Source organism: Corythoichthys intestinalis, chromosome 2 (assembly GCF_030265065.1).
Source record: "Corythoichthys intestinalis isolate RoL2023-P3 chromosome 2, ASM3026506v1, whole genome shotgun sequence".
In the NCBI taxonomy this organism is placed as follows: domain Eukaryota; kingdom Metazoa; phylum Chordata; class Actinopteri; order Syngnathiformes; family Syngnathidae; genus Corythoichthys; species Corythoichthys intestinalis.
In genome coordinates this window covers 72,692,675-72,719,252 of record NC_080396.1, presented here as the reverse complement: position 1 = coordinate 72,719,252, position 26,578 = coordinate 72,692,675, and the positions used below count along the sequence as shown (strand labels likewise).

General features: G+C 38.7%; 1 protein-coding gene across 3 annotated transcripts in view; it reads right to left on the bottom strand.

Annotated features, from left to right (window-relative positions):
- Window positions 1–26,578, bottom strand: part of nrp2a (neuropilin 2a) — a 150,168-nt gene that overhangs the window by 111,824 nt on the left and 11,766 nt on the right. For all 3 annotated transcript variants that reach the window (XM_057857838.1, XM_057857847.1, XM_057857855.1), the window contains exon 2: window positions 13,206–13,383. In XM_057857838.1, coding sequence (XP_057713821.1) covers window positions 13,206–13,383 — 178 coding nt within the window. The remainder of the gene's footprint in view (window positions 1–13,205; window positions 13,384–26,578) is intronic.

The following is a 26,578-nucleotide window of genomic DNA, read 5'->3' as shown; positions in this document are numbered from 1 at the left end:
CTTTCTTTATTTGAATTTTCATTTAAAATGTTCAATTTAACATTGGTTCATTTGCTGTCATCTCCTAGTTCAAATGGATTGGATGTTTATTTCCGCAAATGGCAGAATGAATATATATATATATACTGTATATATATGTATGAATCATCGGAGAATTACATGAAACGCGAAAAAAGTAGTACTGATAACATGAAACACAAAATATTAGAAAAAAAAAAAAATAGGACTGAAAATTTGAAAACCCTACATTAAATGTTTTTAAATAATCAATAAAAAGTAAATATAGGGAAAAAATGTAAAAAAAGAAAATTTTTTTTTACTTAACAATTTTAAAATGATCTTTAAAAAAAAAAAAAAATCTCTAAATTAATGTCTGTACAATGTTTATTTAAAATTTCTAATGTTTAATTACTTTTCTATATTTTCTCCTACCCCCCACCCCAAAATAGTTGCTTGTTTTTTTTTTTTTTGCCATTTCCTGTTAATTTCAGATCATTCCTATTAGATTTGTGGCATTCTGAGGTTACTCCCTGCAAATTTTGTGGCATTCTAAGGTCACTTCCTGTATATTTTGGATCGTTTCCTGTTAGAGAATTTCAGGGTTACTTCATGTTCATTTGGGCCACTTCCTGTTAGTTTTTCTTTTTCATTTCTGGGTCAATCCCTGTTGATTCTGGGGAAATCTACTGGTCACTTCCGTTTGATTTTGGATTACAGAACAAGAAGTGACCCAGTAATGAATAGACAGTGACTCAAACAGAACAGGAAGTGACCTGTAAATGCCCCAAAAAGCGCAAAGTGACTGTGAATGCTCTGGTTTGGAATGAACATTCATGGCAGCCATAGAGTCAAGTAAGACACTAATATGGTGGAAGATTTTGGTAAGCACTTGTTCTTTCCCTTTAAAAAAAAAAACTGACACCTTTTTAAAATGGTATACCGATTCTTGATATGAGCCTATCGATAAACTTTTGGGATGCAAAGTATCACGATATATCACCATTTCGATATTTTGTCCAACTCCTAGTTGAAACGTCAAATTAAGCAGCCAAATTTTCTATCCCAGACTACGTACCTGTGTATCGTTTGCCCATGTTCAGTGCTTAATTTGTAAATCATAAGGTGCCAGAACGAAAGTACATATGATAGTGCAGGGATGACCAGACGGGCACAGGTCCCGGAACATACGCAGAAAATGGTGCTAAAAACAACACACAAATGCCCACTTGCAATGCTGTGGGACTTACAAGCCTCAATTTCAGATAATATCCATGGTATAAATTAAGCATGAGAACGATAAACCGATATGACCGGATATCCAGTTTTACACGTGAGAGATACGACTGTATCGATAGTAAAGTTACCATTCGACAGTAATTAGCCATTAAATATTTAAAGAACCGATAGTAGAGACAAGATTCGGCTATCACGAGCACAAGAATCGGCTCGGCATTGCTCAATGTGATAATAATTTTGCTTTTACTTCACATGCTGCGCTTGTGTCATACACCACACAGCGCACTTAGAGTGTGACCGCGCGCATGATATAATATGGACAAGCACCACTAACGGTCGTGGTTGCCTCAACTTCCCATCATGCATTTCGGCAGAACCGCTAGTAGTCGCCGTCATTACCCGATCGTCACGGGCGTGTCATAATAACGAGAGAGCTAACAAAACCACTGTAACGCACGCTCCGTAGCGTTTTCTTTACAGCCCAAAACGAAACTAGTAGTGGCAACGAAGCAACATGCTAAAACAATGGACAGTTTGAGCACCGACGCCAGGTAAGTGTGGCATATTGTTTCTATGAAACGCAGTCTACTTAAACATGAACATGTGGATCAGTTGATCTTCCTCAAGAAAAATCTGCCCTTCAAAAAAGATATGGACAGTGATGACGAATAAATGTGGAAGCACAGGCATAAGTGAATGACTTTGCTGTGTATAAGGTGAAAGTAATGATTATTGACCTATCTGTCTAAAATGCCATGTTTTTATTCCCCCAATTATACCAGTGGTAAAGCATAATTTATTATTTATTTATGATTATAACACTAGCAGGTTTAATTTTTTTTTTCCCTAGAGCTTCTGCATATAATTAGTATTTTTTGTTTGTAAGATGTTTACATTGAAAGTTTGCACTTAAATTTCTTACCTCTTGTGTTCAAAACACCAAGAAAAACAGTAATTGAATTACTGCACTTTTTTGTTGTCTGTCACTGGAGTTTTATCATCAATCCCATCCAACAAAATGACGGTCATTTAGTAAGCCTTATTGTTTTTTCATTAAAAAAATAAAACATACATTGGTATGAAATTTTGTTTGATTTTGGTCTTTTTTATGTTTAAAATACTCTACGAACACACACAACAAATGTTTACTATCGTATCGTTTTCACTCTGTATCGAACCGTATCATTCTAAAACTGTATCGAATCGTATGAAATCGCTCGCTCTTAAAAATGTATCGTTTTTTAATCGAATCATAACCTGTGTATCTAGATACATATCGAATCGGCTTCATGCCAGAGATTCCCAACCCTAGTATAAATGTTATATGACTACAATTTACAATTATTTAGGCCACTGGTGTCAAACCGATTCCAGAAAGGGCCTAGTGGGTGCAGGTTTGCTTTCCAACCAATGAAGAGGACACCTTTTCACCAATTAGATCTTTTACATGTGTAATCAGTTAAACTTTGTCAGGTGCTGCTTGTTTCAGCAGGAAGTTCATTGGTTAAACTCTCTGCGCGTTATCGGTTGGAACAAAATCCAGCACCCACAAGGCCCTTTCTGGAATCAGTTTGACACCTGTGATTTAGGCTATACTCTGCACACATAACCACAGGTGGGACTTACAGTAACGTACAGTCTAACTTGTAAAACATAAAAACAAATAATAATCAGCGATTGCAATATATAACACAAACCCATTGTTTTGCGAGTTTCACCCCCCCAGTCTTCTCTAGCTCCAAAGTTCCCACCACCTTACAAATTGTGCAGCCCAAACCCGAATTTCCAATAATTACTGGCCTGTTGCTCTGGCTGTTGGCGGTCCACCTGGCAGACTGCTGGCGCTGTAGCCCGCCCGACTCCGGGTGGTGCTGAACCTGACCAGCTGCTGCCACGGTAGCAGCCTCCTGCCCTGGCTTGGCTGGCTGTCCGTGAACCTGGCTAGCTGCTGCGGCGCTAGCCTATTGCTGCACCCGTTAGCATGATCGCTGCAGCTGCCCTCAACGCCGGTTGTTGCTTTTCTGACTCGTTTTCAACCATCTTCCTTCTTTAAAAAAAAAAAAAAAAAAAAAAAAAGTAAATGCAACTGTCTTTTTAGCATGTTGAAATACAGTTTGATCCTGGCTGCTTGCTCCCCAGATGCTGCAAATTTCCCATTTTTGTATTTATGTCTCACGAAAGGTGCCGGATCTGCCCAAATAAGTCCCAGAACACAGGGAGGCCAAAATCAAGAGGTGCCGGATCCTGTTCCGGCAAGATCCGGCACAAATTAACAGTTGTTTTCCCATATGTTTTTCCTTTGTCATTGAATGTGTGCACTGACTGCTGCTTCCATGTCAATTTGTGGATATCGTTCATATTCAGTTTTTATTTGTTTGTATGCTGTTCTGCTATGATACAAAAAATACAATGAAATGATTTGACTAACACTACACTTGAGCGGTACTTGGGTACTCAAACAAGAAGCGCTCAGTCAAGAATCCCGCTGAAACCGTCGCCGCTGGCGGCAATCAAATCCGGCGAGGCATCCCGCGTCTGAGGTGGCACTTTAATTCCGGATTTTATCCGGCCGCGTGCCAAGAATCTCTTACCTCCGGGCCGCTTGCCCATTGAAGTAACCTAAATGTAATAAAGGCTAGATGAAATATCAGGCCCCATATCTCTAATGCAATCTGCCAGCGTCGCGCCCCAGGATGCACCGGGAGCGCTTGTTCTTTTTCCTTCTCATTCTCCGTTTTATTTTTATTCACCTGAATTAATCATGGAGGCTTCTGGAATTACAACCTCAATTCAAAGGAAGTTGAGCTGTTGTTAAACATCAATAAAAGAAGAGTACAATGATTTGAAATTCATATTCAACCTATTAGCTTGTCCCGATACTGTACTAACATTTTCAGCTTGATATTTATACTAAAAAAATACTTGACCATTTTCAATACTACATAAAAAAAAAAAAAAAAAAAAAAAAAAAACGGCTGGTTTCTCCATTGGTGCTCATTATTTTTAGCAAAAAGCATCTTCCTCGAACAGGAAATTACCCAAAGTGTCCAAAAAGTGACCCGGAAATGCCCTAAAACATACCGGAAATCAATCAATCCAGGTGAGTTTAAGTCATTGAAAATAATGTACTGTTTTCCCGCTATGTGTGTATTATTATCACAAAGATGGTGATATCTTTGTACACTCTACAATTTTGTGCTTCTATGTCAATGTTCATTGAAAATCGGTGGTAATTAAAAAAAAAAATAATAAAAATAAATAAAAAAGAACATTGGTGGTAATCATTTATTTATTGATTCAATCATGAAATTTTTTTTTTTATATTTACAGACAAAAACATTTTGACTAATGCTTGACTAAAACTAGGACAAAATGACTTTGAAATGACTAAGACTTTTAAGTATTTTTGTCCAAAAGACTAAGATTAAAACATAAAAAAGGGCAGCCAAAAACAATGCTGCTGTTAAAAAAGCAAAATTTTTTCTTGTTCATTGTACAATTCTTTTTCGCCGGCGTGAGTTGGATGAATTTTTTTGCTATGTTAATGAAAAAGCAACTGGGAGTCAAAGTTCCATGCTCGCAGACTTGTTTGCCACCCACGCTCAAATGCAAAGCCCCCTAGAGAGAAGGCAAACTGCGTGGGTGTGCAGCAGAGGGCAGGCCGAGGCCTCCCTCCGTCTCTCCGTTGGACCCTCAGGCCAGCGCGAGGATAGAAGACCTCCCCGCCCCCCGTCCAATTCTCTCTAGTAAGTCGAAAAAGTTGTTCAACAAGTTTTGCTAATGCCACAAAAAAAAAAAAGAAGAAAAAACTTCATTAGTTTAACTATAGTTTGCTTGTTGCTGATATGAACTCAATGGCTGCCGCCGATGGCGCTCGACGTCCAATCCATTTGAACTAGGAGGGGTGGCAGCAAATGAACGCATGTCCCCTCCTAGTTCAAAATGGATGCGACGTCTACTAGTGATGAACCCAATTCAATTAATGGCAGAAGCATGAACAGAGAGTTCATCGCCCCTACCAAGATGGCTGCCCTAGAGGCAATGTTCCCTTCAAAGTCAATGCATTTTCATTAAAAATGATTGCCAATAATATATATTACTCAATGGCTACCACTGATGGTGCTAGACGCCCTTTCCATTTGAACTAGGAAGGCTGGCAGGTAATGAACAAAAGTTCATTTGCTGCGGTGCTTTCTATTGCAAATGAATTGGACACCTACTAGTGATAAACATGTTTCAGTTGATGGCAGAAGCATTTAAAAAAAAAAAAAAGGTTTCATCACCCCTATGAACATGGCCTCAGGGCGGCCATGTTGCCGGGGGCTATTAAAGTCAATGCACAGACATTAAAAAGCAATAGACGTCCCAAACCATTTTGAATAAGAGGGTTGGCAGTGAATGAGAAAGCGGTGATAAACTCTTTGAAATTCACTGCAGAAGAATGATTGGACGTGGAAATTATTATTATTAAATATTATTAAATTAATTTACTTATTAATTTAGATTGAAAAGCTTTAGAAAACAGAAAAAAAACAATTTTTATTTCCTTAAATATAAAATCCAAATTAAATTTAAAAAGGGGAGAAAAAACACTAAATAAATATAAAAAATGAAAAAAAAAAAAAAATTTAATGAAAAAAGGAAAAAGAAAATCATTTAGAATTGATTTGATTGCATAACATGTATAAATAAAACATAGAAAAATAAATAAAAATTAATGTTTTTTTTGTTTTTGTTTTAAAGGTCTATCATTGTCCATGGCACGGAAATAATTATTATATGAAATTAATTTCTACATAATTTCAATTGAAAACCTTTAAAAAACAGAACAAATACAGTTTGTCATTTTTTCAAATAGTTTTTTAAATAACTGTTATTTCCTTAAATATAAAATGCAAATTAAATTTAATTAAATTAAAAAAAAAAAAAAAAAGAAGGAGGGAAAAAAACCACAAAATTTAAATACAAAATGAAAAATTTGTGAAACATTTTGAATCGATTTGATACATGAAATGTATAAATAAAAATTTAGAAAAACAAATAAAAAATAATACTTTTTAAATATATTCTAGTAAATTTTAAATACAAATAAAAAAAAAGACAAATAATTGATATTTCAGAAAAGTAACCTTCATTTCATTTTGTTAAAGGTAAATATATATTTTATACTATTTTTTGTTTTTAAATAGTTTTTAATGTTTTATAGTCATTTTATCTAATAAATTTAAAACAAATTCAAAAGACAAAAAAATTGCAAAATTTTACAAAGTTAAATATGAACAAAAGCAGGCTGCATTACTGCTTTAAAAGGAAAAAAAAGTTGTTGTTTTTTCCTCCAATTTTTAAACTTTCTCCTCTTATGAATTTTAAAACAATACATTTCAATGTTTAACAAAATAAATAAAACCCGTCCAATGACCGCTTCAAAAAAATTGTACAAAAATTTCTTGTCAATTTTACCAAGTAAGATTTAAAATGCATATTTGAATGAAAAAAATAAAACGCAAACAATATCTCATATCATTAAAAATGATTCATACGAATCTACCAGCATTGTTTTCTTCAACTATGACAAAAATGAAAATATTTCGTCAACGAACACTTTTTTTATAACAATGACAAAACAATATCGAGCTAAAAACGTGTTTTGGGAGACTAAAACGTAACGAGACAAATGCCAGTTTTCATCTGACGAGACGAGAATGAGACGAAAATGCGCAATAGTTTCCGTTACGTGTTCACAATGTGTGACATTTTAGATGTAATTAGCCTGCATTATAGCAGTGTTGTTGTGCCACTCATTTGACTTGCTGCGCCCCCCGCCCCCAACTCAGCAGTGTCCTCTCCTCTCAAGGCTTGCACATACTGTAAGATTTGTTTTCTTATCTTGGCCAGGGAGAAGATGCAATATTTCTTCAGCCTTTAAAGGTCTGTGCTGAGTGATCATCACACACTAAATGTCACTTGTGGCATTAGCATTAGCCTAATGCTAATTTTTTTTCATATAGAGTTCGTGGCATCCATGTAGGTATAATTAATTGAAACTAATGTAAGTTTTCTTACTGAGTGTGTATTCTCAACATGTTGGTGTTGTCCTTGTAGATGCTACAATATATGTATATTCGTCCGTCAATGTTCATTCGAAATAGTTGGAAACCTTTATTTTTAGGGTATTTTTAAAATTTATTTTAAAGACAAAAACATTTTTAGTGAACCTTGACTAAAAAGGGACGAAGACAAACACATTTTGAGATGACTAAAATATGACTAAGACGAAATTCAGAAGGGCTGCCAAAACAACAGTGGAATCTACTCAATTGAATTAAAAGAATAAAAAAAAAGCCGTCAAACTAACTGCTAATTTAATTTATTGTCTTCTCTTGACTTTGAAGCCTTTCCGACGTTGCCAAAATATTGGGATATGACTTTTGAAAAGGGATTAAACGGAAGAGAAGCGTCCTTATTCTCCCCGAGGAAATAAAAAGCCAGATGATTTGGCTCACTCGCATCTCTGGGAAGAAAACCAAAAAATCCAAACAGCTGGACTTGATTCACCAACAAACTTCGCCTCCATTTTAGCCGCATTCTTGCCGCTTTTCACCCACTGAACTCAGGCGGTTAAGGAGCGAGAAACTCTTAATTGCCCCGGTCGGCCGACCGATCGGCCGGGAGATGAAGACTGAGATGTTTGCGGTGGTTGCATCCACCCCATTAAATGCGTACCGAGCTGTTTGTGCTCAACTCTCTCTCACTAACAAAACCGCAGTCTACTTCAACGGCTCGCCCGCCTCTTACAAAGAGCTTGTAAGCACAATTAAAGTGGCCTTTTGCGATTGACCAGAAAACGGGGATCAAACTGTTCACAACCACTGACAGAGAATTACAATACTACATAAAAAAGACTGTAAACTACTACTGCAACCATGAATGGACTATTTTATGATCTACTGATTTTAAAGAGACATTGCTACGGACATTGCCAGGGAATTGGAAAAAAAAATCCTTGTTTATCTCTTTCCACAGTTTAGTAAACTGCACCCACAGTTTAGTAAACTGCAACCGCAGTTTAGTCATTGGTATACAGTTAAGTAAAATGCACCCATATTTTAGTAAACTGCACTTAGTCACCTGTACCAACAGATTAATAATCTTTACCCACAGATTAGTCATCTGTACCCACAGTTTACTAAACTGCACCCACAGTTTGGTAATCTTAACCCACAGTTTACTAATCTGTACAAACAGTTTAGTAATCTGTACCCAGTTTAGTAATCTTAACCCAGTTTACTGAACTGTAACCATCTTTACTCATCTGTACATAAAGATTACTAATATGTACCCACAGATACTAAACTGTACATACAGTTTAGTCATCTGTACCCATAGTTTACTAAACTTCATCCACAGATTAGTAATCTTAACCCACAGTTCACTAATCTGTACTCACAGTTTAGTAATCAGTACCCAGTTTAGTAATCAATACCCACTCAACTGTACCCATCTTTTACTAATCTGTACCCACAGATTATTAAATTGCGAGTTGCAACCACAGTTTACTAATAAGTACCCACAGTTTACTAATCAGTACCCACAGTTTAGTAAACTGTACCCACAGTTTATTCATCGGTAAACAGTTAAATAAAATGCACCCACATTTTAGTAAACTGCACCCACAGTTTACTTATCTGTACCCACAGATACTAAACTGTATCCATAGTTGACTAATCTGTACTCACAGTTTAGTAATCGGTAACCGCAGTTCAGTTTAGCTTAGTTTACAAAACTGTATCCACAGTTTAGTAATCGGTACCCACAGTTTACTAATCTTTACCCACAGATTAGTCATCTGTACCCAAAATTTACTAAACTGCACCCACAGTTGTAATCTAAATCCACAGTTTACAAATTTGTACTCATAGTTTAGTAATCAGTACTCAGTTTAGTAATCTTATTCCAGTTTACTAAACTGTAACCATTTTTTACTAATCTGTACCCACAGATACTAAACTGTGCATACAGTTTAATCATCTGTACCCACAGTTTACTAAACTGCAGCCACAGTTTAGTAATCTTAACCCAGTTTAATAATCTTTACTCACAGGTTAGTAATCAGTACCAAGTTTAGTATTCAATACCCACACTTTACTCAACTGTAACCATTTTTTACTCATCTGTACCCACAGATACTAAATTGTGCATACAGTTTAGTCATCTGTACCCATAGTTTACTAAACTGCATCAACAGTTTAGTAATCTTAACCCACAGTTTACTAATCTGTACTCACAGTTTAGTAATCAGTACCCAGTTTAGTATTCAATACCCACAGTTTACTCAACTATACCCATCTTTTACTAATCTGTACCCACAGGTCAGTCATTTGTACAAACAGATTAGTCATCTGTACCCACAGTTTAATAAACTGCAACCACAGTTTAGTAATCTTAACACACAGTTTACAAATCAGTACCCAATTTAGTATTCAGTACCCACAGTTTACTAAACAGTAACCACAGATTATTCATCTGTACCCACAGTTTAATCTTTACCCATAGATTAGTCATCTGTACCCAGTTTACTAATCAGTACACAGTTTAGTATTCAGTACACAGTTTAGTATTTAGTAGCCACAGTTTACGAATCAGTACCCACAGATTAGTCATCTTTACCCACAGATAAATAATCTGTATCCACATATTACTAATCCGTACTCACAGATTAGTCATCTGTACCCACAAATGACTAATCTGTACCCACAGATACTAAACTGTACACACAGATTAGTCATCTGTACCCACAGTTTACTAATATGTACCCACAGTTTTGTCATCTGTATCCACAGTCGGCATGTGCCGATTACCGGTTTCAAGGTATGCCGTGGTATGAAAACGTCAAGGTTCCAAAACCGCAAAAATTTTTCCGTCATACCGTCCTTAAGGTATTAGCTATTTTTTATGTCTCAAAAATGCATGGAGAAATCCCTCGCTTGCAGCTGTAAGGCTCAACCCTCCCCCACAGGTCGTTGCTCAGTCTCCTGATCTTTTTCACCCATCGAAGAAACCAAAGTAGCTGGTATGGGAATACTTCGGCTACAGAAACAGTTACAGACAGCCACAATTTAGAGGGCCAACCGACATGTAAAACATGTTTGCGGAGGGTGACTGCTAAGAAGGCAATACCCCCAATATGATTTCGCATTTACTATACAAAATTAAAGTTTAGTAAACACTGTCATGAACGTTTTCCACCAGCTACGAGAGTTAACTTCAGCATGTTTAGTGTGTCTAGCGATGGTAAAATCTGTTTTTTTTTCTCTCTGGCAAATGTCTGTGTTGAGAAAGAGAGTGTGTGTATAATGTAAAAATGATAATGAAATGAACTGATAAATGAGTCATAAACATATTTTTTTTATGGAAAAGAATTTAATTCTTTTTGTTCTGATGGTAATAATGTTGAGCTGTGGATTTCGCTCAACTAAAGGACTGCATTTATTTGAATTTTATTTAAAATATTTCAGTTATTTATTTATTTATTTTTTATTTACTTTAACTTAACATTATACTTATGTTCCAATTTGCTAAAATGTTTTGAAAAATAAAAATCCTGTTCAATGGAAATTTTTTTTTTTTTTTTTTAGAGTTGTAATTGCAATACCGTGATACCGTGAAATTTTTGTTGAAGGTTATCATACTGTCAGAATCTCATACCGGCACATGCCTAATCCACAGTTTACTAAACTGTACCCACTGTTCGCTAATATGTACCCACAAATTACTAAACTTTACCCAGTTTAGTCAAACATCAACAGACATAGCAAGCAGCTGCACATGGGTTGCCAGCCACACTGTCCTTTACGAGTAAGGTTGTTTCGAAATGTAACTAGTGCACGTTTTCTTTGGTAGACGTGAACAATGTATTCATGTCTTAGAATTATGTGGTCTTCACTTGGTCCTGCAATCTGACATTGAGACTCATTTATTAAAATTTCATCCATTTTTTCAGGGGAGCAAAAACAAGGGCGTAGGTTTGGTCTCAAAATTGGTAGGGTCGATATAACAGCATAACCTGCATGTACACTTTTTGCTTGGAACGGGACATTAATATGACCAAACAGATTACTGAACGGGGGTCAGGGCTACATTTCTCACCAATATGAACCTAATTAGTTAATACGCTAACTGATTATTGCGAAATAAATCTGTATTTGATGTATACTAACTTTCATGTGTATTGGTTCAGGTGATAATCTGAGATATCCAAGGACCGATCTACATCTGAGGCATACGAGACTACCCTGAACCTAAGTACTCTCATTAAATTCTGACGTGTGATTTCTTTCAAAGATTTTTTTTTCTCCATGTCAGTTCATGTTCATGTCAGTGTCCCCCTGAAGTGGACCCAATTTTGGATAGCTCCCCATTTTTTTTTTTGTTTTTGTTTTTTTTTTGTTTTAAATAAATGGAATTGCACTATTAGCTATTAGCTATTGCGTTGCATTATTGTAATTCACATAATGCAAACAAAGATCCAAATGACGGACGGCTAGCTTGACTTTGTTTTTCTTGATGGAGGCTGGCATGACCGTAGTAGTTTTGCAGGTTAGCATGTCCACAGTTTAATGTTATGTTAACTCTGATGCTAGTCGGACTTTCTTTAGCAAAATTAGTGGCGTTTCCCCCACTTCCGCAACATTGACGTATTTTTACATTAGTGGCCAGCAGCAGTCATTGCTGCTGGCTGAAAAACACTTCTAATATCCCTCCTTTTCGAAGGGGGTGGAGGAGGCCGGTTGGGTCATGTCCAGGAGTGGGTAGTAACGCATTATATTTACTTAGTTACATTTACTTGAGTAACTTTTTCTAGAAAAATATAATTCTTAGAGTAGTTTTACCACACAATACTTTTTACTTTTACTTGAGTAGGTTTGTGAAGAAACACTACTCTTACTCCACTACTTTGGCCTACACTAGAGTCATTACATTTTTTGTCTTCATTCTACATTTTGACTTTATTATTGCCAGAGATACCAACAGTGAACGTCTCAGTTTCACCAATGAGATGTCGAAACAACCACATGACTCCATTATACCAATCAGAGTTAACGATTTTTCTCCTCTAGAGGGCACTCGCGCTCTTTGTTTCTTATTGTTGTTCTGGTCTGAATTGGAGGATTTTTTTGTCATTATTTTGGCCTAATATAGTCATGTAATAGCTTATAATAATAATATAGTATAGTAATTATAACAACAGTTCATATCAATCAAATTGTGCTGAGGAAAAAAAACATTAAAAAAAACAAATATTGTAAGCAGTTACTCACAATGTTACTCATTACTAGAGTATTACTTTCATCGAACACTTTTTTTTACTTGTACTTGAATAATTTTTTTTGATGACTACTTTTACTTGAGTAATATTATTTAGAAGCAACACTACTCTTACTGTGAATTTTTGGGCTACTCAATCCACCTCTGGTCAAATCATCAGCCAATCAAATGTTCGTTTGGGGGGGTGGGGGATGGACCATTCAGCAAATGAAAAGGGATAAATGTATGTCTGAACATAATGAAAATAATTCACTTACTAATGGTAGGGTTTGTTCTATCCTTACAACATATGGGAACACAATCTAAATTACCTATATAATTGAAGTCATTATACAGTGCAAATAAGGTTGCTTAAAAGTTGGTGGGGACAATTTAAGCAGACTGAAAAGTTGGTAGTGTTATTTCCCTACCGTCCCTATGCAAACCTACGCCCTTGAGCAAAATTAAACAACTTGCGGCCAAAGGTGTTAAGTGTGGAACCACTAAATTGCTGGCCAAAATTCATGGAGAAGCCCTGACTGAGGTTTATTATGTGCCCATTTAACAAACATTGGCCGCAACAACCCAGCACAAGTAGCACACTTGTATTTGCCGTTTATGAATTGACAAAAGCAGATGATTGTTTTTACTGTAAAGTGTCTTACTTGCAATCCAGCCTCTCGATTTCAAAATGTGGGTTGAAGTTGAGGACGATTCGCTGAGAGGGCTCGGGCGCCGTGATCACCCACTGGCAGTTCTGGTGAGGTGGGTATTCCAGAGGGTATCCGGGGGAGGTGATATATCCGGCCTCACTGGCGTCCAAGATACCTCGACACGCCGATGCTGCCGAAACAAACACTGAATTAAACAAACAATTGGAGCAGATTATTGTGCAAAGCAAAGCTCCCTACTTATGACATTTGCATATCGTTTTTTTTGGTCCACTTTTTCAGCCTACGCGCTTTGACCGTTTCAACTTCAAAACGTTCCAAAAATTCATCAAAAAACTAAGCCCCATTCATTTTTAGCAGCAAATACGTTTCAACTTTTCAAAAAGGGAGTTTTTGTCTGATTCATATAACTCATACTAGAGCTGCAGCTGTCGATTATTTCGGTAATCGATTAATCTATCAACTAGTTAGTTCGAATAATCGACTAATCGGATTAGGAACATTTAATGTGTTGCAGAACATAATTTCGAATGAACCACAAAAATTTTCCGTTCGCCCGTAAATGCAGATTTTTTTGGAAAGAAAGAAAAATAAATAAATAAATAATAATTTTTTTCAAAATGTATTTTGCATTTTTGACCACATCACATAATTTACACATTAAAAATTCCAGGACGGCAAGGGACATAAAAGTTGAATACAGAATTTGCCAAAAATCCATGGTTCCCCGAAAATTCGGCAAAATTAGATTCATTTCTGATGGGATGCCACTGACAGCCATGTATGTCCAATTTTCCCAATCATTTTCAATGGCAGGAAAACAGGAAATCCCTGTGATTTTTTTACCATTTACCATGAAAGCCCATTAACATTCAACTGGCACCCAATTAAGTCGATGTCATTGACAGCCATGCACGTCCACACCATTGACGGCCATGTTCGTCCAAATTTCCCATTCATCTTGAATGGCAGAAAAACCTGTGTGGTTGTGATTTTTGGCCAAAAACAAAACAACCCATTGACATTCAACTAACGCTAAGGTAAGTCGATGCCATACACAGCCATGCAACAGGACGTGTCCCCGAATTGTCCCCAAATCAAAAGGAAGCCCCATCATAATTTTTAAGTTTAAAAATAAAAATCCTGAGTTTAGCCACAAACAATATAAAAAAATTAATAAATGAGGATCTAAGTAGAGCAAAAGAACAATTGGCTAACTTGAATAGAAAAAGTCTGATAGCTTAAATACTATAAAATGCTAACCCCCCCATGCTCTTAACAAATAGCTCAAACAGATACTCCCACAAAAATCTGGTAAATATACCTCTAAACCAAATTATGAATGCATAAAAAAAAATATTAGCGCAAACAAAAACTTACCTTATGTTGGTCTTAACAGGCAGCAGCTGGATTCAGCCATGTTAAATGAGTTATGTCATATTCCCCGTTGCCACTAGAGGACAGTGGATCCACCCCAATCAATAAAACTAGATGCCAACACTTTCAAAACAAACCATTACAACACCACTCGAATGAAACGAATCCTCGAAGCAGCAAAATTTGATTCTAAGCTTTTTTCCTAATCGAATGACTCGAGTTCATTGATTATTCGTTGCAGCAATAATTCATACGTTAAAAAAATATCACAAATCCAATATGCACAGAAGTTGTCAGCCAGTTTTCGGAAAAAAAAAAAAAAAAAAAAAGGATAATTCTGCAAAATTTGACACAAACTCCTCCATACATTTTCGATGTCCCTATTCATTTCCAATGGCACATTCAGCTTCCACAAAAACATTTCCATTCACTCTAATAGATTTTCAATAGATTTTCAATTTTGGACCTGCAAGAAACCTCTATTGATGGTCCTTGTATATTTGGCCAAAAAAACCTCAAACCTCAAATTGGCTCTATAGTCGCAGGACACAAAATATAACAGGAAGTGACACGAAATCACCTCAAAATAATTAGAAAGTGACCCAAGATCAACAGAAAAGCCCCTTTCACTTATATCCCGGTAAATTCCCGTGAAAGGTGACGTATAATTTGATCGTGTCATAGCTTTTAGACATGGGTAGATATCCCGCGAATAACACCGGTTTGACATGTTCACAAACTTGTCCCATGTGGCCGACTCGGCGCTCTCGGTGCAGGGAGTGCGGCTGGCGCGATTTTATACCTTGGATATTACGTCCTTTTTGGTGGACATCGGCAACAAAATAAACCACACATTTCCAAAGATTGACATTGGACTCTCTTCCTCGGTTATACGATCCAGTAGCAATTTTATTTTCATATATTCTCAGTTTAATTTTGCCATTTCCAGTTTGCCATGTTGATAATTGCGATGTTTATTTACCACTTACCGTCTTACTGTGAAGAACGAGAAAATGACAATCGGCCCGCCATGATATTTATGTCATCAGCCTTCATGAAGTGACCCGGGAATTTAATGCCTGCTTCCAGACACCCCGGGAAAGTCCCAGACATTATAGACCCTACTCACCTACGTCACAAAATGACGTGTCGCTGTATCCGGCCACCATATTGTCCGTATTTTTTAGACCTATTCTCATTGTTTTCAATTAGTCGTGCAAGTTATAGAGCAATTCATGGAAGCCCCGGTGTTATCTGACGCTGTAAACTCATTGGATGCGTTGCATAAAAGGCGTTATGTGGAAAAGCTTCAGTTTATCCATTCGCCAGATCCATATTTGATGCCTAAATCGATGTTTTTCGACCCGCTGTCTTCGCCGTCTTTGCCTGACATCTGCTGCCCTGATATTTACAACTATCTTGTCCACACAAAATCAGCCTATTCTCACGAAAGTTTGAAAAACTTCAAGAGCTTGGAGGCTTATAAATACTTCGTTGCTGGTTGGGTGAAACAGGTCCTCGTCCACGAAAATTCGGCAGGAATCTATCTTGTGATCGCGAAGGTGAGTTCCGAAATTTTCAATTCAAAATCTTTTGTTCTTGCTAACATCCACTGTCAAGTCTAATGTATTTCATGTCATTTGTCAATGGAGCTAGGGCTTTTAATGTTTATATGGTTTAGCGATAGCACTGTCACTACATACATATATAATATGTAATAAATATGAAGTGCGATAGCACTACTCCAGATTGTCCCTAGTTGAATTTATTTTTTGGCTTTTGACCTCAATAGTGAAATTGCAAATTAATTGCATGACAACTGTCTTATTATCCCCTTATAATTATATATTTTCAGGTAGTTCATTCACAACGTCTGAGTGTATGTTGTCGGCGATTAGCCTAGAAATGATCTTAATTGTGGTTGTCAGCCCAAAACCCTCTAAATATATATTAAATGCATCTTACCAGATATAAAATGACTACTACATAATCTGTGGTAGTCGTTTGGAGCCCAGTTTTCTCGTCGAATTGCAGCAGTCCATCTCGCTCTCCTGTCCGGGTCTCTCAGAATACGGTAAAACTTCAAGTCTCTCCGTCTATCTTCTCTGTTTTTGCAACCGACCGCCACACACGACTTCACCATTTTTATTATTAATGTTAACGAGCAGAAAAACATGCCATAATAGGAGGAATTTACGAAGCGCTAATGCATTAACATGATGAGTAGACGGACAACATGGTGCGGGGGCGTGGCTGTGACGTCACGTGAGTAGGGTCTATACTAAGGGTCAACTCAGTAAATGTCCTCGTTATCTCTGTGGCAGTCGACCCGGGAAATTGCTTTCACACATAAGGGCTGCCCGTTTAAATCCCAGGATTTAAACTGTGTTCAGGTGTGTGAAAAGGGCTAGAGTGACCTGTAGCCCGTAGGTCAACCGAAACCAACCCGGAAGTGAACCAAATACAATAGGAAGTGAACTGAAAATGCCCCAAATCAACAGGAAATGACAATTAACAAGAAATGACCCTGAAATGGCCTAAAATCAACATGAAATGGTCCAAAATGTACGCAAAGGGACTTTTTAACTCCCCTAAACTTACAAGTAGTCACCCACAATAAACAGGAAATGACACAAATCCAAGAGGAAGTGAAATTAAAAAGCCCAAAAATCAACAAGGAAGAGACAATGAACAAAAACTGGCACCGAAATGACCTAAATTCATAGAAAACGATGCCAAATGTACAAAAAGTGACCCTTTAACTCCCCAAAACTTACAAGGAGTCACCCACAATAAAAAGGAAATAACCCAAATCCAAGAGGAAGTGACCTGAAAATGACCCTAAAATCAACAGAAAGTGACAATAAATGAGAAGTGACACATACATTGTTAAAAGTACAAGGAAATCATCAAAAATGTACAGGAAGTGATGCTGTAATGCCCCGAAATTAACAGGAAGTTACCCAAAATCTACAGGAAGTGACCCATAAGTCTCCCTAAAATTAATACCTGTCATTGAGAACGATAGATACAGTGGTATAAAAAATGAAAAGGAATTGACCCAGAATTGCAACAAAATGAACAGGAAGTTAAATAGAAGTGCCCGAAATCAACACCAAGTGACCGGAATATGAGGAAATCAAATGGAAGTGACCCAAACTCAATAGGAGGCAGCCTGTGATGTCCCATATCATTAAGAAGGGACCTACAGTGGTATGAAAAAGTATCTGAACCTTTTGGAATTTCTCACATTTCTGAATAAAATCACCATCAAATGTGATCTGATCTTTGTCAAAATCACACAGATGGAAAAAAAAATGTCTGCTTTAACTAAAACCACCCAAACATGCATAGGTTTTCAAATTTTAATGAGGATAGCATGCAAACAATGACAGAAGGGGCAAAAATAAGTGAAGCCTCTGCCTAAGGAGACTTAAAGAGCAACTGAAACTAATTTTTACCAAACAATTGAAGTCAGGTGTGTGCCTAATCACTGATGAGTGAATTAAAGCTACCCTGCCCACTAGAAAACACACCTAGTAGTAATTGTCTTGATGAGAAGCATTGTCTGATTTGCATCACGGCTCGGGCAAAAGAGCTGTCTGAAGACCTGCGATCAAGGATATGTCGATTTGTATAAAGCTGGGAAAAGATACAAAACCATCTCAGAAAGTCTGGATGTTCATCAATCGACAGTCAGAGAAGTTGCAAATGGAGAAAGTTCGGCACTGTTGCTTTTCTCCCAAGGAGTGGCCGTCCACCAAATATGATGCCAAGAGCGCAGAATACTTAGAGAGGTAAAAAAGAACCCAAGAGCGTCTGCTAAAGACTTAAAGAAATCACTGGCACAGTCCAATATCTCTGTGCACACATCAACTGTATGTAAAACTATGGCCAACAATACACACAAAATATTAAATGTGATGGTTCACTTACTTATTTTCCCCCTTCTGTCACTGTTTGCATGCTATCCTCATTAAAATATGAAAATCTATAAATGTTTGGGTGGTTTTCGTTAAAGCAGACACTGTTTTTCATCTGTGTGGCTTTGACAAAGATCAGATCGCATTTGATGGTGATTTTATGCAGAAATCTGAGAAATTCCAAAAGGTTCAGATACTTTTTCACACCACTGTAATCCATTAAATTACAAGGACTGGCTTCGAATGCTCACATTTCCGTGACAGCACTAGATGTCCAACCCATTTTGAGTCAAAAATGGATTGGCAGCTCATTGGCAGCTAATGAGTTAATAAGGAAGTGACCCGAAAACGCCCCAAAATGAATAGGACTTGACCAAAAAAACTGCAAGTGACGTATGGGAGCAATTTCTCCAAAAATGTCATTTCCAATTAAGATCGGCATCATTACAGTTCAGTATATGAAATTATGAATGGACTATCTGGTTTCTTCTCCATAAAAACGTGGCGCAACAGTAAAACAAAGAAAGCAATTGAAGCCGCCTTTTTGCAGGAAATTGGAAAAATTTCTCCATTGTGGATTCTCAGCACGAGCCGCTCCTAAAACAATACAACATCATCATTTGCTCTTCTCGCGCTCACACGCGCACGCCGGCCCCTCCACACCCAGGCTCTTATCGCCCCGATCCCCCTCAGGGAGCCTTCTCCGACTATAATTGTTGCCAATCTGCAAACATTAGAACACATTCTCCGATCTTATCGCGCTCTCCCAGGAACAATAGCCTGCCAATGGCAAAGCATGGCAGACGTAGACAGGAAGTGACACGCAGACGGCCTGTCTAGCGGGGCTCTGCATGGGTGGGGGGGGGGGGGGGGGGGGGGTTCACCCCGAGTCTGTAATGAGAAACTAACACAACAACAAAGTGGGCTTTCTTGCATTGCGTTATCGCCCAGAAACACCACCGATGTACAAAAGAAATTTGTCGTTATTCCACTAAAACGGCTTGAATAGTTGTGTACAGCGCATCGTTAACATTTATTGGCTCCCGACACATATTCCGACACCCAGCCATGTGGTATCTGTAGCAGATAACGTACTGACAGTTTTTTATTTTTTGGGGGGGAAAAAATAGTCTTCAAATTATCCTAAAAATGACAGAAAGGCATCCAAAATGTATAAGAAGTGACCCAAAAACAACAGGAAGCGATCAGTGAACACAAAGTTACCTAGAAATGTCCTAAAATCAACAGGAAATTATCCAAAAGGTCCGGGAAGTCATCCGAGAATTTCCCAAAGTCTGCAGAAAGTGACCCATAATCAACAGTAAGTGACCAAAAATCAACAGAAAATGACCCAAAATCTACAGGAAGTCAACTACAAATGACCAAAATCAATAGAAAGTGATCAATGAACCAGACGTTACATGGAAATAGCCTAAGATTAACAGGAAATGATCTAAAATGTACAGAAAGTCCCTCTAACTCACCAAAGTGTACAGGAAGCTACCCACCATGAACAGGAAGTGATCAATGAACAAGAAGTGACCGGAAATTGCTCCAAATTCAACTGGAAATGAAAAGGTCCAGGAAGTGAACTGACCAAAAATCAACAGTAACTGACCCAGCAATTCCCTAAATCAACAGGAAGTGATCAATGAACAAGAAGTGTCCTGGAAATGCTTTAAAATCAACAGGAAATGATCCAAAAGGTCCAGGAAGTGACCTGAGAATGTCCCAAACTCATCAGAAAGTGACCAGAAATCAACAGGAAGTGACCCGTATTTAAGAGGAAATGATTAATGAACAAGATGTTACTTGGAAATAGCCTAAAATCAACAGGAAATGATCTAAACTGTACAGAAAGTGACCCTGTAAGCCCCCAAAATGTACAGGAAGCCATCCACAATCAACAGGAAGTGACCAAAATCTAAAAGAAAGTGACCTGGAAATGCCCAAATTCAACAGAAAATGAGTAAGAAGTGACCTGGAAATGCCCTAAAATAAACAGGAAATGATGCAAAAGCTCCAGGAAGTCATCCAAAAATCCCATCAAGTCATCAGAAAGTACCCAAAATCAACAGGAAGTGACTCAAAATCACCAGGAAGCGAACCCTAAATTCCCAAAATCAACAGGAAGTGATGAATGAATAAACCCGGGAGTGCCCTAAAATCAACATGAAAAGATCCAAAATGTCCAGGAAGTGACCAGAGAATGTCCCAACATTATGAGAAAGTGACCTGAAATCAACAAGAAGTGACCGATGAACAAGAAGTTACCTGGAAATACCCCCCCAAAATACCGGAAATTATCTAAAAGGTACAGAGAGTGACCCTGTAAATCCCCAATATGCACAGGAAGTCACCCACAATTAACAGCGAACAACCCAAATCCCACAGGAAGTGACCTGGAAATGCCCAAAAACCACTAGGAAGTGAGAATGAATACAACGTGACCCAGAAATGCCCTAAAATTGTACAGGACTCTTTGTACACACCCTTTAATGCCCCTAAATGTACAGGAAGCCACCCACAACCAACAGGAAGTTACCAAAACCCAACAGGAAGTGACCTGGAAATGCCCAAAATCAAACAAGAAAGTGACAGCGACCACAAAGTAACCCAGAAATGGCCTGAACTTAACAGGAAGTGATCCAAAATGAACAGGAAGTGATCTTGAAATGCCCTAATTGACAACGCTAGATGTCCAATCCATTTGAAGTGGGAGGGTTGGCAACGAATAAATGGTCATTCCCTCGTTCTTTTTCACCGGATTCAGATCCTCCAAAAATATCGTGATCGGGTCCAATTTCCAAATCGCGTGATCGGAAACCTTCATTTCTGACCATAGACTCTGTACTCCAAAATTAACTAATAGACAAATCATAGGCAGATATATTTGCAAGTACACCAAATAAACCAATTAGAGACCGGCATCTTCAGCTAGCCTCCAACAATTTTTTCGCATTAGCTAATTTTAGCTCATAACCACATAGAATTTTTAAAACAGGTAGATTTACGACTTATTTTCCAATGTAATATCACATACGATAAATCTTGAATAGTAGTACAGTGACTGGCATCTCGCAGCTAAACAATGCTACGCCAAATAACTAGCTACTAGCAGCTTCCTGACATAAATGGGTTGATATCTTTGCATGTTTCTTCCTCCCAAATCGTTAAAAACAACAATAAAGGCAAGGGAAAAAAATGTGCGCCACAGGCTTGAAGTGTAATAGACCCTTCAAAAACTGACATTTCCGCCTACTATTGTGTTTAAAAGGCACACTTAAGATTCTTTGACATTTGAAGGAGCTGCAATGACTTCCTTTGAGGAGAGACGCCCACGTGTTCAAATGCACACAATTGTGCCAGGCTTCCTGCCACACATCATTTGAACCTTTTGGAAAAGCTGCCCAACACGTAACTGTCAGAATGTCTGCATGTTTTGGTCACTAGGTGGTAGTGTGTCACTTTGTAGAGAGGTATACACTGACAGTAGAAGAAGAAAGTGTTTTTGACAGTGTGTGAATAGAGTTTTCCATTGTATATTAACATTAAGCTAGCAGGTTTTCAGAAACAAAACTGAATTGAATTGTAAAATAATTTTTTGCCTTTGACAGGGATAAACGTCAAATTCGTTTGAACTGGAATGGCTAGCATTGAATAACCATGTTTCAGTGCGGTTGACGGTAATAGACTTCCAATCTATATTGACTGGGAGGGGCTATAATACATAATGGGGTTTAACGCCGTGGCGCGATGCTAATTTTCGTTAGCATGGAAGTGTTGTCTTCCATTAACATTTAGCTAACAGGTTTTCAGGAACACAAATATATGGAGGTGTATTGTATTTCAACTCATTCATTGTCAATGCAGTCTGTTAGTATAGAAAGAAAAGAAAGAAAAGACAAGACAAACACAAACCAGACAAGACAAAGACCAACACAAGACCAGACCCAGACCAACCCAGACAAGACCAGGCCCAGACCAACCCACACAAGACCAGGCCCAGACCAACACAGACATGACCAGACCAACACAGACAAGACCAGACCCAGACATGACCAGACCCAGACCAACACAGACAAGACCAGACCCAGACCAGACAAGACTAGACCAACACAGACAAGACCAGACCCAGACCAACACGGACAAGACCAGACCAGACCAACACAGGCAAGACAAGACTACAAAAAGACCAGAAAAGACAAGAGCAAGACCTGACAAAGACAAAGACCAACAGCAAGACCAAGGACATAGACCAAGACCAAACCAACACAGACCAGACCAGACCAACACAGACAAATTCAGACCCTGACCAACACAGCCAAGACCAGACCCAGACCAACACAGACAAGACCAGACCAGACAAGACCAGACCCAGACCAACACAGACCAGACAAGACCAGACCAACACAGACAAGACAAGCCCAGAAAAGACAAGAACAAGACCTGACAAAGACAAAGACCAACAGCAAGACCAAGGACAAGGACCAAGACTAGATCAACACAGACCAGACCAGACCAACACAGATAAGACCAAACAAGACCAGACCAAAACAGACGAGACAAGACCAACATAAGACCAACACAAGGCAAGACCAGACCAGACCAGACTAACACAGACCACACAAGACAAGACCAGACCAGACCAACACAAGACCAGACCAGACCAACACCAAGACCAGACCAAACAAGACCAACACAGACCAGACCAGACCACACCAACACAGACCAGACAAGACCAACCTCGACCGACACAGACAAGACCAGACCAGACCTACACAACAGTGAGATTTTGGCGACAAAATGTCGTTGCTTGGCATCCGGCTTGCCACAGAGTTAAAAAATATCAGTAATGTAAGTAATGTAACCAAAATAAACAGTGCGTGTCAATGCTAAATAAATAGAAAAATAAGTCATAAATAAATAATGCAAAACGGAACAACCAGTGGGTTACAGAAATCAGAACAGTAGAGAGGTTGTTAATCTATTTCCTTAGTTTGACACAAGTACTAATATCCCGAAATAACAACGTAATCATTTTCATAAACACTTCATTTTTAGCGCAAATTTAGTTGAGTCTTTCTTAAGCCCTTCCAATGATTCTTCAGTTTTGAAGTTGAGCAGTGTCATAAACAGCTTCAAAACCATCAACACTGGACTCTTTTAACCCGAAATGACACCTCCACCAGTTAATTGAGGACAGATTTTTTAGTTCTCAAGTTCCTCCAAATAACGATCACGTTTCTGCTCCTCTGATAGAACGCCAGGAATTGACATAACTAAGCATGAATGTCATTTAGTGGCAAAGTGACACACGCTGCGGTATCAATGTTTGCAGTATGTGTTGCTAGGTTGGCGAGATTTTTTAATGAGCACCACTTTCTATCCTTATGGTGTTTTTCCTCTTAAATTGCCATTTTCTGATCAATCGTTTTCTGCCTCAATCCTTCTTTTATCGGTATCCCTTCTTCCCTCCCTCCTCTTACTTCCCTGAAGCTTTAATAGGTGTCACAGTGGCAGGACGCTCCCGGCACAGATTACTGACAATCAGGCCGCAGTTCTAGCACGTTTACTATCTAAGTCAGCAAAGCTTGAATGATTGGCTCTGTGGGGGGGAAAGTGACTGAAAGTGATTGTCCTGTGCTTTTAGCCACTTGCGTTATTTCTATTCTTATAAAACGTTTGTCAAACTCATCTTTTGATGCGGGCCAAATCGTAGATGTGCTTTATTCTAGAGAGTTATGATTTAACTCATTGGTTAGCACTGACGGCGCTAGACATCCAATCAAATTTGACCTGAACGTAATTCACTCTTATTGATTCCAAACTCCAATCCGGAAAAAAAATGTCTATTAACGATCATTATTTTTTACCAAAAATTGCTAGGAAGTGACATGGGAATGGCCCAAAATCATCAGAAGTGGACTGCGGATTCAGCTGATTTTGCGGATTAATTTGTTTATTTTTCGTGTCACACCAGCCCAATGTGCTTCAGGCTTTTGTTGCTACACCAGGGAGATTGGTGTGAGCCTTTCTGGGTTTCCAAAAGATCCTGTTCACCGCGAAGACTGGGCAAAACAAGTCTGACAACCGTGGAACCACTGGATGGACGAGGAAGTTAAGGTGATTAAGCTACGTGTTTTATATTATGTCAAAAATTGGGACATTAGCACACGTTTTAATAAGGAGGTGGCTTGCATTTTGTGTGTGACAATGCTTGTCCATCATGAAGATGGGAGTGGCCAACGATTCAGATCCTGAGATTTATTTGTCATTGACACCAGCTCTCCCAAAATGACAACATATGCAACGAAATTCAGGGCCTGGGGAGCCCCCGACTCTCCTCTGCAGTTCTCGATTGTGTCGAGACATCCACCCCTCTGGGCCCTCTTCGCGTGCCCGCCAAGAGAGCGCTCCGACGTTGGCCGATTTGTCCACCGAGAATGCACCATTTTCGGCGTTCATTCCCCAGCTACGTCCCTGGCGATGTGCACTCCTGCCGAGGCCGCAGCAGGGGAACGACGAGCTGAAACTTGCTCGCCGCCGGGGGCTGGCCGATCGTTGACGGCAATCATCCCCACTGCCGTGTGTGACATGAGTCAGGGTAGTTTTGTCTGATTTTTTTGTTTTCGAAAGGCGAGGAAGAGACTTTGAAGAGCCGCTCTGTTCGGGTTAGCATGTAGCCTATCTCTCACACTCCTTTTTTGTTTATATTCTCTTCTCCGTCACTGAGTCCCCGCAGGGAAATGACAAGAGCCGGACTAACTCCGGTGGCATAAAATATGAGAAGAGCGATAAAAACAATGATGACATTATACAGTATGCTTTAGTCATCATTCTCGTGTTTGTTCTCTCCATCGCTTTTTTCTCGTTCTGAATCTTCCACCTCCTCCTCCAAATACGACACCAACATACAGTATATGGCTATATGCCAAAGGCTTCCTCGGATCGACAATATCACTTGAAAAATCCAGAACCGGAATCGCAGAAAAACGCTTCCTCCTCCACTGGGCTCAATGATAAATCTGCTGAAATCACTGTTTCGCTGACGTCATCACCCCGATAGAGGCGCCGGAGAGCTATAATGTCAGAAGGAGCTAAACAGCAGATTAAAACAGTAATTTCTCTTCATCTGCGCTTTGCCAAATTGTTGCATATAGTCGAATCGTCTCAAAATATCATTATAATTCCAATAACAATGCTATTTAAGATTTTAATTGATCGTGTCATATGCACTTTAAACTAGGAAGACTGGTTGTAAATGCTCAAGTTTTTGTGCAGCTGTTTTCGTGCCATTGACGGCGTTAGACGTCAAATCCAATTCAACCCAAACATACAGTGTATCACAAAGGTGAGTACACCCCTCGCATTTCTGCAGTTATTTAAGTATATTTTTTCACGGGAAAACAATGACAAAATGACACTTTGACACGATGAAAAGTAGTCTTTGTGCAGCTTATATAATAACAGAGTTAATTGATTTCCCCCTCAAAATAACTCAAAATATAGCCATTAATATCTAAACCCCTGGCAACAAAAGTGAGTACACCACATGGGATCTACGTACATCCCTAAATGTCCAAATTGAGTACTGCTTGTCATTTCCCCCCCAAAATGTCATGTGACTTCAGGGGTGGGGGGTCAGCCTGTTAGTGCTCAGACCATATGCCGTACTCTACATCAAACTGGTGTGCATGGCTGTCACCCCAGGAGGAAGCCTCTTCTGAAGACAGTACACAAGAAAGCCCGCAAACAGTTTGCTGAACACATGTCAACAAAGCACATTGATTACTGGAACAATGATTAATTTGTTTGGTTTCGATGGTCTCAAGCATGTGTGGTGGCGACCAGGTCAGGAGTACAAAGATAAGTGTGTCATGCCTACAGTCAAACATGGTGGTGGGAATGAACCCCCCACCTTTTCCACCTCTGCAGCAATGCTGACAGCACTCCTGTAACGAGTCACAAGACATTATGGAGGAAAAATGACAAGCAGTACTCAATTTGGACATTTAGGGATGTACGTTGTTCCCATGCGGTGCACTCACTTTTGTTGCCAGGGGT